The following is a 16,556-nucleotide window of genomic DNA, read 5'->3' on the forward strand; positions in this document are numbered from 1 at the left end:
GATTAAGACAGAAGATTTTCTTCCCCACTAGTTTCAAGAATATTTGAAGAATTTAAAATACTGTAGGGAAGGTCTGTAATTTCTGAATATACCTTGTTCTCTTTCAAGGCCAAGCATAACTCAGTTGGTGAAAGAAATTATGGTGGAGATAAATGTGAAGAAAGTGTGTCTTTCTCTAGAGTCAGTAATTACAGCATGTGGTATTCTTTACCTGTAGGTTGAAGAAAAAGTCCCAGTCGGTGGATATTACTGCTCCAGGGTTCAACCCTTTGGCTGGTGCAGGAAAGCAAATGCCACAAGCCAGTAAACCCACCACACCCAAGACGCCCATCACTGAAGAAGCGCAGAACAACGCAGAAAACTCCCAGAAGCATCCTTCCCGAAGGAGTGAGCTGAAGAGGTTCTACACCATTGGTGAGTACCAAGTTTATGCACGTGAATAGACGGGGTTTATCCGAACAGCACAGTGAATGTGTGGGGCTGTGGTTAAATGCCCCTTGTTTATATAACGTGTACAGTCCTCCCTCAGTATCCACGGGGATTGGTTCCAGGACCCTTCAGGGACACCAAAATCCAAGGATGCTCAAGTCCCTTATCTAAAATGGCATAGTATTTGCATAGAACCTATACACATCCTCCCATATACTTTAAATCATCTCTAGGTTACTTGTAATACCGAATATAATGTAAATGCTATGTAAATAGTACTGGATGTGCAGAAAATTCAAGTTTTGCTGTTTTGGAACTTTCTGGATTTTCCCCCCCAAATATCTTCAATTCTTGGTTGGTTGAATATGTGCATGTGGAACCTGCAGATACAAAGGGCCGACTGTGTATCTTTTTGATGGTTTATGTGGACATCTTCTCATACAGTCTGAACATGGAGTTGGAAAAATACTGCACACCTTCAGCAAAGTTAAGTAAGAGAGTAGGCCTGAGGACCTTCTATAGCCTGTCTAAGAGAAGTAAATTACATATATATGGTTTTCCAGGTTTTAAGCTTATGTGCTACTATTTTCAATTTTGCCAGTCTTTAGCCCGGCGCCGTTTTTGTTTTTCGGTTTTTGCTCTTTGCATGCTCCCTCCAGGCTTTCAAGTGGCTGACCCTGTTCTGTCAGGTTGTTGAGACAGTGGTTGATGTCAGCCTGTAACTAACAAAGCCACTAAGAAAATAGAAAATTATTACGTTCTGAGGAAGGACAAATTATGTTGTAGGTCCGTCTTTACCTTGCACATTAATTCACATTGGAGAGATTGAATCACATCCAGATCCCAATGTATGACAGGGTAGTAGGCTGTGGATAGGGTCTTGCAGACATTATGCCCCCTTTTTCCCAGGTAGAATAATATCCTGTAATTTTGAACGTTAGCACTTAATTGGAGTGTTAGAGGTAATCAATTCAAATAAGTTGAATTACCAGCTTTTATGTACCAATATTTGTTCATCATGTCTTTGGCCTTGATTTTTAACTCACAATAACAATTTTCAGTGTTTTAGGTCTAATTGAGAGAAAAGTTGCTAAACATATGTATGGTAGAGGTGATGCGTAGGGGAGATGAATCTACCAGGAAGAAGATGGATGCTTCGGTGTTGCTTATTATTTCATTTGAGAGATTCGGTCATCACCAAAATCCTTAATAGTAGACCCTGTTGGCTTAATGGCTTTATTAAAGTTACATCGAAGGAGTCATGTTTTTCTTGGTATCCAGCACCCTGCCACCCCATTATGGGATGTTTGGAATTTTTTCTCAGATATTTTAGTGTCTCTATCTAGAAATGTAATCAGATCAGATTTCTAGTTCTGATTCCCATACCAATTTTCTGTGTGACTTTGTCCAGTCATTCTCCTGTGTCTTTGGCTTAAATTACTTCCTTCACACTTGAAGAGATGCCTCCATGTATGTCTAGTAGTATTTCAGGATTTGGCTCCTAAAACCATGCTTTCCCTTCCTACCATTTTATATCTTCTTCCTGTATCTACTCTCAGGTTTCCTTTTTTCCAGATGAAGATGTTAAAGTCTTTTATTTATTTATTTATTTATTTATTTATTTTTTGCGGTACGCGGGCCTCTCACCACTGTGGCCTCTCCCGTTGCGGAGCACAGGCTCTGGACGCGCAGGCCCAGCGGCCGTGGCTCACAGGCCCAGCCGCTCCGTGGCATGTGGGATCTTCCCGGACCGGGGCACGAACCCATGTCCCCTGCATCGGCAGGCGGACTCTTAACCACTGCGCCACCAGGGAAGCCCTTAAAGTCTTATTTCTTAATAGGCAACAAGCATGGTGTCTTTGAGGATGTCAGTGGTCAGCTATAATGAGAATTGATGTAAGAGAGTGTAGACAGGTACATATTTCCTTTTTTAAAACTTACGATAGCAGAGTTCTAAAAATCAATCAACTAGAAAAGCCCGTGACGTTTACATAACTGCTTCTCTCTCCATTTTCCAATGTCCTCTCCTCCCACCCTTCAACATGTCCACTACCATCTACTGCTTTTCTGATTTATTAACTGGATAAGAAGACAGTATTTTGCCTTCAGAAAATGGAGTTTATCTTATAAACTCAATATTCCTTAAAGATGAGAAAATGAGGGTAAAACATTGACCCCTAGCTTGGCCAATGTAAATAAACAACTAAGCCTGAAAAGTAGAATTCTAAATGGTGAGTTTGGATTGCAGAAAGATGAACTATCAGTTATTTTAAGTAGTCCTAAAACTAGTGAGTGTTTAATTTTTGGATTTGCAACAGTTTGATTCATAAGCAATGTCAATGGCATGTCTATATGTTAAAATAGACCTGGAGACATTTTCAAGGCTGAAATATTAGCAACCACGTAATCACGTATATTGAAAGATCATTTCTTTCAGCATCCCTTAGTAAATGTACTGGTAATAAAGACAACAACAATTATAATTGCCATTTATGGGTAATTCCAAGTACTAGGCACACATTAAGCTCCTTTCTTCTTTCTCAATTGATCCTCACAACTCTTGTAAAAAAATACTCTCTATTTTTTTAGATGAGGGATAGAACCTTAAAGAAATTAAAGAAAAAACTGTGAGCCAGAGATAGCCAACTCTGCGAATGAAATTAACCTTCTTGTGACATTTTAGAGTCTGCCTTCTATGTCACTCGGAAGGATACCATCCCCTTCTAGAGAGGTGAGCCCAAGGAAGTTCTCTGAGTGATACAGTGGAGTGACATTTTTACTGAAATCCCCAGAAAATTTCACTTAAGGAAACCATGCCAACTAACCCATCCACCAGCCAATATGGCCTTTCATTTAAAGATATCTTTCAATGTCTCAATTTATAGCTCACACAACTGGAAAAACCTGGGAGCCCTCTTGTGGCCAAGTTACTACTACATTTAAATTTAGCAATGAAGTGCAGTACTATATTTAAGTAATCATTCTGGGAATTGAAGAATTTTTAAATTAAAAGAAAGAACTAGAAATTTTGGAGTTATTTAAATATCTCTTAGTGGCTAATGAGTGGCTGCAGTAGCCTCTCTAGAAATTTCTTTTGATCTCACAGCTTTTATCCCTCATGCACTTATGTACAGGATCCACTTCCTATTGAAAGAACTCTAGGAAATAGAAATGATTGCCTCCTTGTATAGACAATAGATTTAGGTCCTTAATTATTCCTGATAACAGAAACATGTTAAACCAATTATAGCAGGAAAAAAAATGGCACGGCATAAGCTCATTACTTTTTATAGGAAAACAATCTATCTTATAAGAAGTATAATAAAATTTCATTGTTTTGATATAAGCAGAGGAAAAGCTGTTCTCTATTGGTGTGAGATATATGAATCTTCAGCTAAATAAAAAGGAGAGTAACCACTATATCAGGACGGTGGCTAAAGAAAGAGTTTGTTCTGTGCTGCTTTTGTCACCAACTGTATAATCTTGCACAGTTATTTACCATCACTTGACCTTAACCTTCTCATCTGGACAGTGATAGATTTAGACCAAATCAGTCTTTCTGAGTATTTTTTCTTGCTCGCTTTTTATTATACATTTGACCGTATGAAGTACTGTATACGCTTTCTATTGCTGTGAAACAAATTACCACAAACTTAGCTGTTTAAAACAACACCCATTTATCAGCTCACAGCTGTGTAGGTCAGAAATCCACAAAACATGACTATATTTTCTGCTCGGGGTATCTACGAGGCTAAAATCAAGGTGTTAGCTGGGCTGAGTTCTTGTCTGGAGGTTGGTTCAGCTAGGGACAAGTATGCTTCCAAGTTCATTCCTTTTGTTGGCAGAATTCAGTTCCTTGAAGTGGTAGGTCTGAGGTCCCCATTTCCTGGTCGGCTGTCAACTGGGGCTCACTCTTAGCTTTCAGGGGCTACTCTCTTCCCTTGCCATGTGGCCTCTTCCATCTTCCAACCAGTAACTGCATGTCAAATCCTTTTCTTATGAATCTCTAACTTCCTCTCCTTGGGCTAGCCAAGAAAGCTCTCTGCTTTAAACGGCTTATGTAATTAGGTCAGGGCCACCCAGATGATCTCCCTGTTTTAAAGTCAACAAAACCTAATCATGGGAGTAATGTCCATCATATTCACAGGCCTGGGGATCACACACGTGTGTACATTACAGGGGTGAGGAATCTTGAGGACCATCTTAGAATTCTGCCTAACACATTTTACACCACTTACCCAGTGCACACTCACCCACCAACATAGCTGAAAAAAATTTCCTGAGAACATGTCCTTACTATCCATTCTGATCATTATTTTCATTTTTTTAAAATGCAATCTCAACACACTAAATTGACTACACGGTCTGTTAATGAGTTGTGACTTACAACTGGACTAGATATTTGAAGTCCTTCAGGTACTTAAAATTCTATTAGTATCTTTAAATAAAAGTGTTAATTAGAACTAGAATAATATAATATTAAATTAGTGGACTAGCTCTAATGGGTAAACAGATGAAAACAAAATAGAACTGTTCCCTACTCCAATTTTTGTTTGTGCTAAATAAAACTACTTGAGTTTAACGATGTATATAAGAAACCTATAAGCTTCAGAAACACAGTCCCTACTTAAAGATGGAAGAAGAAACCAAATAGTAGACTCATATTTTTAATACTTCATGTATTCTCTACATTTAATTTTGAGAACTGCATGTAAGGACTTCTGAAAAGAGTTGTAAAGCAGATGTAGAGATAGTGAAGAAGACTGGGCAGGCAGGATCCAAAAGTGACCCAGCGCTCCCTAAGGTGGGCTTGTAAGTCTATGTAATATTCATTCCTTGACTCAGAATCTAAAGCCAGAGTTCGTACATCTCTCTCCAGCATCTGTGACTATTAGTAAAATGTGCTGATGTCTTTCCATTCTGAGACTTCTTTCGCTTGACAGTTAGGAAGTGGGACAGGTCTTGAATAGATGTCTCCATAATCAGAGTCATTCAGTGACACACCAAATGCTGATTAGTCCTCCATCAGACCCAGCTGTGTGAAGGCCTCATAGAAGATGCTGCTCAGAATAAGAAGAAGGGTAAAACAGAGATCTCTGCTCTTGAGGTGTTCATCACGTGGGGGGTGGGGCGGGGAAGGGAGTGCTTGGTTAACACAGGCCCACCAGTGAGTAGAATACGAGACAGATGCTCTCAATGCCCTGGGTGGGGCCAGAGGTAGGGGAGATGAGTGAGGAGTAGCGGAGGGCAGGGGAGGTTCACTCAAAGTGCTGTGGAATCCAGAAGATGGAGAAATCACATCAGACCTTAAAGGCACCCCGGGGCTCTTTATTGGCTTCGTAGATCTAGTCACCCTTCATCACGCTCCGTTCTCCTCGCTGCCTTGGCATCTAGTACTTAGCTGTCTTCCTTATCTTCTTGTGTTAGCATGTCTCCATACCAAATCTCCATTCTTATGAGTAGGGAAGGATGGCATTAATGTCATTAATCCTAACACTGAGTACAGTGTAAGGCACACAGTAAGCGCTAAATAAACTTTGGGGGTGGCGGGGCGGGGGGAGGTGCTGGTGGAGGTAGTGGTGATGAACCTTGCCCTTTTCAGTGGAGGAGGAGGGAGGAAATGGGCCAAGAGCTCAGTGTAAAGAAGAGCTTTGAATACTTCCCGGCAGGAGAGAAGGATTGGAACCCCTGCTGTGGAGAACACTGAATAAGATCTACAACTTTTAAATCTGTTAGAAGAGAAGAAGGTTAGATTTAGCAAAGCTCTTTTTTAATTTATTTTTTTAATTGAAGTATAATTGATTTACAGGGTTGTGATAATTTCTGTTGTACAGGAAAGTGACTCAGTTACATTACATACATATATATACATATGTGTGTGTGTGTGTGTGTGTGTATATATATATACATATATATATTCTTTTTCAGATTCTTTTCCATTATAGGTTATTATAAGATATTGAATATAGTTCCTTATGCTATACAGTAGGTCCTTATTGTTTATCTATTTTATTTGCAGTAATTTGTATCTTTTAATCCCCAATTCCCAATTTATCCCTCCCCCTTTTCCCCTTTGGTAACCATAAGTTTGTTTTCTATGTCTACGAGTCTATTTTTGTTCTGTAAATAAGTTCATTTGTACCATTTTTTTAGGCTCCACGTATAGTGATATCATATATTTGCTTTTCTCTGTCTGACCTATTTCACTTAGTATGATAATCTCTATGTTCATCCATGTTGCTGCAAATGGTATTATTTCATTTTCTATGGCTGAGTAATATTCCATTTTGCGCGCGCACGCGCGTGTGTGTGTGTATGTGTATGTACACATCTTCTTTATCCATCTTTTTTATATCATCTTCTTTATCCATTCATCTGGGGTTTTTAAACAATATTTATTTATTTTTGGCTGTGTCATGTCTTAGTTGCGGCATGTGGGATCTTTCATTGCGGTACACAGGCTCTTCGCTGGGGCGCATGGGCTTCTCTCTAGTTGTGGCGCACAGGTTCCAGAGTACGTGGCCTCTATAGTTGCGGCACACAGGCTCTCTAGTTGTGGCGTGTGGGCTCAGTGATGTGTCGGCTTAGTTACCCTGCAGCATGTGGGATTTAGTACCCTGTCCAGGGGTCGAACCTGCATCCCCCTGCATTGGAAGGCGGATTCTTAACCACTGGACCACCAGGGAAGTCCCTCCATTCATCTGTTGATGGACATTTAGGTTGCTTCCATGCCTTGACTATTGTAAATAGTGCTGCTGTGAACATTGGGGTAGATGTGTGTTTTCAAATTAGAGTTTTTGTCTCTTCCAGATATATGCCCACGTGTGGGATTGCTGGATCATATGGTAACTCTATTTTTAGTTTTTAAGGAACCTCCATACTGTTCTCCATAGTGGCTGCACCAATTTACATTCCCACCAACAGTGCAAGAGGGTTCCCTTTTCTTTACACCCTTTCCAGCATTTATTGTTTGTAGACTTTGTGATGATGGCCATTCTGACTGGTGTGAGGTGATACCTCACTGTAGTTTTGATTTGCGTTTCTCTAATAATTAACAATGTCGAGCATCTTTTCATGTGTTTGTTGGTCATCTGTATGTCTTCTTCGGAGAAATGTCCATTTAGATCTTCTGCCCATTTTTTTGATTGGGTTGTTTGCTTTTTTGATATTGAGCTGCATGAGCTGTTTGTATATTTTGGAAATTAAACCCTTGTTGGTTGCATCATTTGCAAATATTTTCTCCCATTCTTAGGTTGTCTTTTTGTTTTGTTTATGGTTTCCTTTGCTGTGCAAAAGCTTATAAGATTGATTAGGTCCCATTTGTTTATTTTATTTATTTATTTATTTTTTGGTACGCGGGCCTCTCACCGTCGCGGCCTCTCCCGCTGCGGAGCACAGGCTCCGGACGCGCAGGCCCAGCGGCCATGGCTCACGGGCCCAGCCGCTCCGCGGCACGCAGGATCCTCCCGGACCCGGGCACGAACCCGTGCTCCCCGCATCGGCAGGCAGACTCTCAACCACTGCGCCACCAGGGAAGCCCCCATTTGTTTATTTTTGTTTATTTATTTCTTTTTTGCGGTACGCGGGCCTCTCACCGCCGTGGCCTCTCCCTTTGCGGAGCACAGGCTCCGGACGCGCAGGCTCAGCGGCCATGGCTCACGGGCCCAGCCGCTCCGCGGCACGTGGGATCTTCCCGGACCGGGGCACGAACCCGCGTCCCCTGCATCGGCAGGCGGATTCTCAACCACTGCACCACCAGGGAAGCCCCATTTGTTTATTTTTGCTTTTATTTCTTTTGCCTTGGGAGACTGACCTAAGAAAACGTTGCTACGATTTATGTCAGCGAATGTTTTGCCTGTGTTCTATTCTAGGAGTTTAATGATGTGTCATGTATTATATTTAAAGCTCCCTTTTATTTGCTATTTAAATGCTCTCTGCAAGTTCAAAGACAAGGCAGAAGAGGGTTGAAATTAGCCTTCCCAGGTTCCTGGCTCAGCAGGGCTTCCAAATGGGGCCAATAGGGGGCTCCTTGGATAACAGATGTCTGTATAATACCTCTGGAACTTTCCTTCAGTTGAGACTTCCGTGAAGGTCCTCACCTTGTCAAGAGAACTAACAGTCTTTTCACACCTTTTAATCTCTTGTTTGCCCTCATGGATCAGTCTCTACCTCTTGTCCTTTCTATATTAATCTCACTGTATCACCTTCTCTTTGTTGAATACCATCTATGATGAATCGGTCAGTGTTCTCTACGCAGCAATTTCCAGTTATATTCAGATAAACAAATTCTGGGTAACTCAAACTTTTTCATATATGAAAATATGTACCTTCATTTATTAACCTATTCACTTATTAATTAAATAAATATTTATTAAATGCCTACTACAAACCAGGCTTTGTTCAAAGTGCCACTAATACAAGAGAAAATAAGACCAAGTCCAGGCACTCAAGTGCTTATACTCTAGTGGGAACAACAGGGTATAAATAAGCCATTGGATATTCATTGTCAATGAATAGTAAGTTTTTAAAGAAAAATAAAACAGGTTAATGGAGGAAGGAGATAGAAAAGTTACTTTGTAAAATGGGTTTAAATCTTATACAATTTTTATAAACATTCTAGCAGATAAATGATAACAGTTCTGAGAAATCAATTAGGCTGGTCTCAATTACAGGACATTCGATACATTAATAATAGACTTTTCAAAGAGTTGTTTTTCGCTTGGCATAGAAGTAATTTATGAAAAGATGAATGGAATTGATATTTGCAGCATGAAGAAGAAAATGGTTGAGGGGAAATTTAATGATCTTCAAGCTTCCCAGCATTGTTTTGAAGAGGAGGTGCCCAGATGTTCTTCACTTCTACCAAGAAAAGAATAAGTTGTAGCAAAGAATATAAAAATTAAATAATACTGGGGGAATGTAACAATTTGAGCACTGTTACTGGGGAAGTTTGGGTCGTGTTTTCTAAAGTACAGCGGTTACGTCTTTAGAGTGGTTTAGGCATCAGCTTGCCTGGAAAAGCTCTCCGATCAGCTCTCCGAGATCCTAAATGGTTTTGATCAGTGGCAGGAAGGCGGAAGGGTCGTCATTCATTCTACTGCGCCTACTGAGCTCCTTCTTTTGGTCCCAGAGGCAGGATGGATCAATGGTGAGGAACTTGGCCTCTGGAATCTGATGCCTAAGTTGGAATCCCATTCCCCATGCTAGTTACGTGACCTTATATAAACAAGGCACTTCGAATCTCAAAGCTCAGTGTCTTTACTTATAAAAGGAAATAAAACCGATGCTTCCTGAAAGGGCCGTTGTGAGGAGTAAATGAAGTAGCCTATGTAAAGTGCTTATAGTTAGTAGTGCCTAGAACATGGAAGTTCTCCATGAATATTAGTGAGCTTGTTATTGTCGTTGTGCATTACAGATGCGGCATGAATGAGGTGTCATGATCGCTGCCCGCCTGCTAATGTGAAGCTAGCCTCCTGCCGTGATCCTCCTTGTTGATATGCTCGCTTATCCCCTGGTTTTTAGCAGGTGGTTCCTCATTCCCCACAAGATAAACGTTGTTTGTTGCTCTGTAGACCTTCCATGCTGTGCCCCAGTTTACTCTCCAGCTTAGTCTCAGACCCCAGCCCCACACTCTAGCCATGCTCCTTGTGGTTTCCCAAAGGCGTCCTTCCGTATGATGTATGATGGGCTTGATGGAAGTGTTCCTTCTGCCCAGAACAGTGTTAGGATTCCATCCAAATTCCCCTCATACTTGGCCACACCTTCCCCAGATTTGATCAACATGAATAGATTCAAAGCATTTTAACATATGCATTGTCAGTTTTTTAGGTGACTAAAAAATACATGTTAAATTCAGTGAATGCTTATAACATTCCTAAAAGATGAGTAGGATACTTATTATGGCCACCATATAGCATTCTTTGGAATTGAGTCTCTGAGAGTTGAACGACTTTTTCATGATCACACTGGAAATGGTGGCAAAGTCAAGGAAAGAATCTAAGTAGATTGATAACTAATGGTAAACAGTTTATCTTCTACACGTTTTCAGGTCAATTCTCTTCTCAAAAACAAAAACAAAAATGAAATTAGATCATTGACAGAGATCTCAGTAAGTGGTTTCGCAAGCGCTAGTCCATACCATTGATGGTGAAACAGATGCATTAAAAAAAGAATACTAGGGCTTCCCTGGTGGCGCAGGGGTTGGGAGTCCGCCTGCCGATGCAGGGGGCGCGGCTTCGTGCCCCGGTCCGGGAGGATCCCACGTGCCGTGGAGCCCGGAGCCTGTGCTCTGCGACGGGAGAGGCCACAGCAGTGAGAGGCCCCCGTACCGCAAAAAAAAAAAAAAAAATAATAATAATAATAATAATAGTTTTTCATGCAATTACATTTATTCGATTAAAGTGACCATCTTTTCCTTCTTTTGCTCATCCTTCCTTCTTTGTTTCCTTCTTCCCCTCCTCTCTTTCCTTCTTTTCTCACCTCCTTCCTTGTGTTAAAATGGACTGCCTTCTGTGAAATGATGGCATAGTATATATATTGCTTTTGTAGACGTTTTAAATAAGATGTGTTATTTTTAAATCTCCTCACTTGTCAAAATTAAGTTAGGAAATGTCCCCCAAATATTCTTTTGAAATATTACTCTTCTGTGAAATTGTAAAAGTCTGACTGATGTCCACTGATCTTGTCCTTTGCCCTGCCTTCAGAATAGAATATCATCAACATTCCAAACTTAATGAAGCACAGGTAAATACAGATTTGTATCTTACTAACCCCAGGCTGCTTACATATTGAAAAGAGAGCCTACAGAATTAGGGGTTCCCTGGGAATTCTTCTGAGTAGTTGGCAAAATTAAAACAGTAATAACTAGTTTGGAAACTCTAAAAAGGGAAAAGCAAGACACATATTTAACTGCTTTTTAATTGCAATACACCAGGCATTTTAAAATATCACCACATAACTTTTATGCCTCTCCTTCTGAATCCAGACTTTTTAATTATAAGAATAAAAAAGATCGACTCTAAAGTGAAAATATTGTAGCAGGAGAGAGAAAGAAAAAAAAAGGAAAAGACTAATCCTGCTGGAGGTGACACATTCTGCAGCATGAAACTAGGTCACCACTGAACCAGAACCTTCTCTCCACTCTAGAAGATTCTTCATGTAAAAGCAGGAAGTCTCTGATTTAATCAGAAGAGCCAACTTGGCACACAGGTCACTGTCTGTACGCACAGAAACTAAAATGGGTAACTGCTCTGAGGGTTCAGATTAAATTATGTCCTTGAGAAAAATGACTTTGTTTTGAATTGAAGTTCATTTGATGACTTCTTATACTTTCTGGGTCACAAGATTATTTAAGGAAAATTATTCTGTTGCTGAGGTTCCTTGTTATACATGGAATCTGGACTTCCCTAAATGGACCTGGGCTTCACAAATTTCAAAGATTGCTACACATGTAGAAGTGCCTTTTCTTTTTGACCCACATTGCATTAGATTGGGCCATCTGTATTAAGATAGTGGAATTTGAAGATATTGAAAATCCGAGTTCAATTTCTTTGTTTGCTTGTGGGGTAAGCAGACCTTGGGATTCAGTGTATGAGAATCTGCGTCTGTGTTTGTGTATGCGCTGGAGGGGTATTTGAATGGGTTGTTATTTCATGTCATTTAAAAAATTCCATTTAAAGTCCACTTTAAAACATGAGGCCTAGGAAAACTCACAGATAAAAACTTCTTTTCTACTCTAGAATAAATATGAACACTTTATTTCTTTCAAGAAAAATTAGATTTTTTAACTAAGCATTTATACAATTTTAACTAAATTTTACTAAGCAGTAGAGGTATACTCAGAAGAAGAAAAAGATGTTTGTTTGATACCCCTATAGATTGGTAATGTTTATAACATGCTAGATAAGCTTGCCAACTCTAATTTACAAAGTTACCACCATATTTTTTACATTTGTCTTATTCTCTTTCACCCTGATTCTGGTATTGTTCTCTGTCAGTGGTAATCAACCCAGGATCAAGAAACACAGCTTAATCATGGCTGTGCCAAATGGATTAAGAAATGTCAATACCCCAGGGTTTCCCTGAGCTACTGGTGTTGGTTTGGTATTTGAGTTGCAGCATAACTTATAACTTATTAGAAACAAATTATACCTGTCAATTTATTTAATGATTTCTAAGCAGCCTAATTGAAGCTATACTGGTTAAAATTGTGTAATAATTTAAACAGACGTTGTTTCATGGTGGAGAAATAATCATGATCTTATTTGAAATTTGCTAAATTCTTATGACAATAAATCCTTCAGCACTGCCAGCCATCAAAACTTGCCCTTTCGGGCTTCCCTGGTGGCACAGTGGTTGAGAGTCCGCCTGCCGATGCAGGGGACGCGGGTTCGTGCCCCGGTCCGGGAAGATCCCACATGCCGCGGAGCGGCTGGGCCCGTGAGCCATGGCCGCTGAGCCTGCGCGTCCGGAGCCTGTGCTCTGCAACGGGAGAGGCCACAATAGTGAGAGGCCCGCGTACCGAAAAAAAAAAAAAAAAACTTGCCCTTTCCACCCACCAACGTTTGTAGGAACGTTCCTTTCCACTGAACCATGGCTAGGGGAAGAAAATGACAGATTATTAAGAAATACCTACTTTGTTTTAAACATTAAGGGATAGAATTAATGGCATTTTGAACAGTGAAATATGTTCAAATTTCCCGCGAATTTCCATTTTTTTAAAAAACATCAATTTAAAGAGTTTCTAGGATCTTGCAAACATTCAGAAATAAAGCTATTGATAGCCCCTTGTTATGTTACACACCTGAAACTAATATAATGTCTATGTCAATTATACCTCAATGAAAAATATATTTTAAAAAGCAATCGATATCTCCTGATTTTTTAGGATCTGGATTTTCTTCCTACTTCATATCTAAAGACATTTTTCACACATTAGAAAAACCTGCAAGAGTCGTGCTCCTCAACAAAATTTTGACCGTGTTCACACTGACCAAAAGAATATCACTGAGAAGAATGTGAAAATAGTTGAAAGTGAGACGCAATTGAGGGAAATGCTTCTATTTGTTCTTTCTGCCAGAGGTTTTGAAATGACTTTGACTATAGTTAATTACTTGGAATAACCCAATTATACATGTTTCGGTGACCATTCCTAATAGATGCACTATAAATCGTGTGCACATCTACCTGCAAGCAAGCTTTTAGTGAGCTATTTTAAAACTTCACTAATTCAAACCTTGAATCATCTGGACAGACTATGACCTAAAAAGCCTTTGTGTCAGTATAATCTGTGAATAAAAAACTATGTGAATCCTTAATGGAAACATGATTTCAGAATACAGAAAATATTATGTTCAGCAAATTAGCTTAACAGCCTTTTAGTAGGTAAAAATACCTGCTAAGAGAAATTCATGTAATGGTTTTGAAGTAAATGTTATCTAATACTTAACCTATTTCATGTTACCATGTATGTTTGAAGATAACAAAGTTAAATACCTTCAAAATATAATCTGAATAAGTCTTTAGCTATTTAGATGGATGTTTCCTGGCGGAGAAAGCCTACATTATCTGTGTAATCATGGCCGACACATCTTAGCCTCCCATTTCCTCCGTTCTCCTTGGTCATTTATTTGATCAGCCTGTTTCATGAGTTGGAATCTTAAGTCTTCTGGTACATTCAGTCTTATGGACATTAAATATTAAGATGTTACACATTAACTATATGGAGGATAGTCCATCACAGAGAAATCAGTAAGAGTTTAAACAATGCCTGCCTACCTGCTGCATCACAATATTTTTTATTTCCTAGGATTTGCACTCAGGAATCCTAGGACTTAATTTTGTTGCTTAAATTTTAATATGTCGATAGAAAGGACATTGATTTCCTCTCCTAGTTCTCTGAGCCAAAGGAGGCAAAAATTATCATCAATAGTATATTGGAAATAAAATATCATAGGTGCCCACAGAGAGCTTTACCTTGTGACTCTGTTTATTGAGTGTCTCATAAACCAGTTCAAAACAATTTCCTTTTTAATTAGGTAATTTTAGTGTCTTTGAGGTCTTTTTCAAGTATTATTTCAAGTAAGTGAGTCATTATATAGCAGAACAGCAGATTACTGTTTACTCTAACTAAAGAAACAGGGTATCTGGTGTGCTATTTGAGACTACAAAGTTTCACTTCCTCCTTCAAATAATTCTCTCAAATTACAGATCTTTCTTGATATGAGAAACATTCTTGTAAATAAACATAGGGTGAGTGGGATGGGATAAGGACAGCCAAAATGTGGCACTAAAATAAGAAAAAGAGGAATATCAATAGTAATTCCCTCTCTCTATGCTCTCATTTAGTTTTTTCACCTCTACCCCTAAATAAGCCTATGTAAATCTCAATTCAGTGGTCAGTTTTAAGAATGCTTATTCATTCATTTAATAAATGAATGACTACTGTTGACAATTGGCAGTTGGAGATGAGGCTTGAGAAAGATGAGGAGCCAGATAATGGGGGGGTCTTGTGGGCTGTACTATAGAATTTGGACTTAATCATGACACCTTGGGAATTGTTGAAGGTTTTTGCCTAGGGGAGTACCTTGATAAGGTTGCTTTATAGAGAGATGTTTTGAGCATCATATGGAGAATGGGTTGGGGATATACATGCCTAGAGACAGAATAATCTTTTAGATGGGTAAGTGTCAGGGCTAATTAGATATTATGCTGTACGGCTTAAGAGCTTTGGCTCTGGAATTACACAGATCTAGTTTTGGATACCCGCACAGCCATTCTACGTAGCTCTGTGACCTTGGACAAGTCACTTAACCTCACTGATTTTCCTTTGGGAAGTGAGAATATTACCCTGTACCACTCAGGTTTATAATAAGGTTTTTATGAGGTAATGTGTACAAATTGCATAATAGATCCTGGCACAGAGTAACACACAGTAGAAGTTAAATAAAAAGTAAAGTATCAAAATAATATTAATGGAGAGTGACAAAGTCCTAATCTAAGGCAGAGGCAATATGAGAGGAGAGAATTACAGAGAGGTGATGGATATAAATGGGGAGGAACTGGTGACCAGCTGGAAATGAAAAAGAAGAAGATTTTCCAATCAGTTCTATGATTTCAAGTTTTGAATGCTTGAAGCAATGATAGCTGACATTTTTCAATTAAGGTATATCTTCTTTTCTAAACCAAACAAATATTGCTATGGGCCAGAAAAGGGGTAAAAACACATAGCAATAAAGGAGCATGGAACCCACAGTCAAGAACAGCTCAAGAGGACATGATATCTAAATGTAATGTGGTATCCTGGATGGGATCCTGGAACCGAAAAGGGACATTAGGTTAAAATGTAAGGAAGTCTGGATAAAGTATGGACTTTAGTTAATAGTAATGTATCAGTGTTAGTTTATTAATTATAACAAATATAACTAATCAATATAAGAGGTTAATAATAAGGGAAACTGGGTATGGGGTATATGAGAACTCTGTACTATCTTAGCAATTTTTCGATAAATCTAAAACCTTTTCTCAAATAGAAAATTTTATTTTAAAAAAATGCGTACCATGCACGTTAGAAGAACAGAACCCCACTTACTTCTACAAATTTAGCACCTGAGCAGGGATTCCCAACCATGAAAGGCTGGAAGAAGCTGTGATTACTGCCCGCCCTGGGTTATGGCTCAGCGTAAGCTTCAGAGGCCAGAGGAAACAGAGAGAGGCTTGGAACCTGGACCTAGGAGAAGCCACCCCTCCATTCCACAGCCGAATCTATTTTCTCGCCATGAGCCACCAATACAAGACCTTGTTCTGGAATGAAAGTCTCGGGGGCAAGTTGAGCTAAGAGCAAAATGGCTAGAGGAAGTGAAGGCACTAGAGAGAGGAAAAAAAAAAAAAGTGAAACCTAAAAGCTCCCTCTCAAGAGGAGTCTGAAACTAAAATTGAAGTACACGAGGAAAGCTAAAACTGAGAAAGTCAACAAAATCAGCAATTGGGTGAGGACTTCACTAGAGAAAATGAAAAAAAAAACCTGTTAGTTTCTAAAATGCCTTTATGATTTGTGTGAGCCTTCTAGGATAACTGTTGAGTTTCTGATTTGAACATCTAGGTGCATGGGGTTAGCATTTACAAAGATG

At 39.4% G+C, this 16,556-nt stretch overlaps 1 protein-coding gene across 4 annotated transcripts in view; it reads left to right on the forward strand.

Moving 5' to 3' along the window:
* The window catches only part of OXR1 (oxidation resistance 1), a 502,318-nt gene that overhangs the window by 262,156 nt on the left and 223,606 nt on the right, over positions 1–16,556 (forward strand). For all 4 annotated transcript variants that reach the window (XM_067017533.1, XM_059043607.2, XM_067017535.1 and 1 more), the window contains exon 3: positions 218–414. In XM_067017533.1, the coding sequence (XP_066873634.1) occupies positions 218–414 (197 nt within the window). The remainder of the gene's footprint in view (positions 1–217; positions 415–16,556) is intronic.

The sequence above is a fragment of the Kogia breviceps genome, chromosome 17 (genome assembly GCF_026419965.1).
Source record: "Kogia breviceps isolate mKogBre1 chromosome 17, mKogBre1 haplotype 1, whole genome shotgun sequence".
Taxonomy (NCBI): Eukaryota; Metazoa; Chordata; class Mammalia; order Artiodactyla; family Physeteridae; genus Kogia; species Kogia breviceps.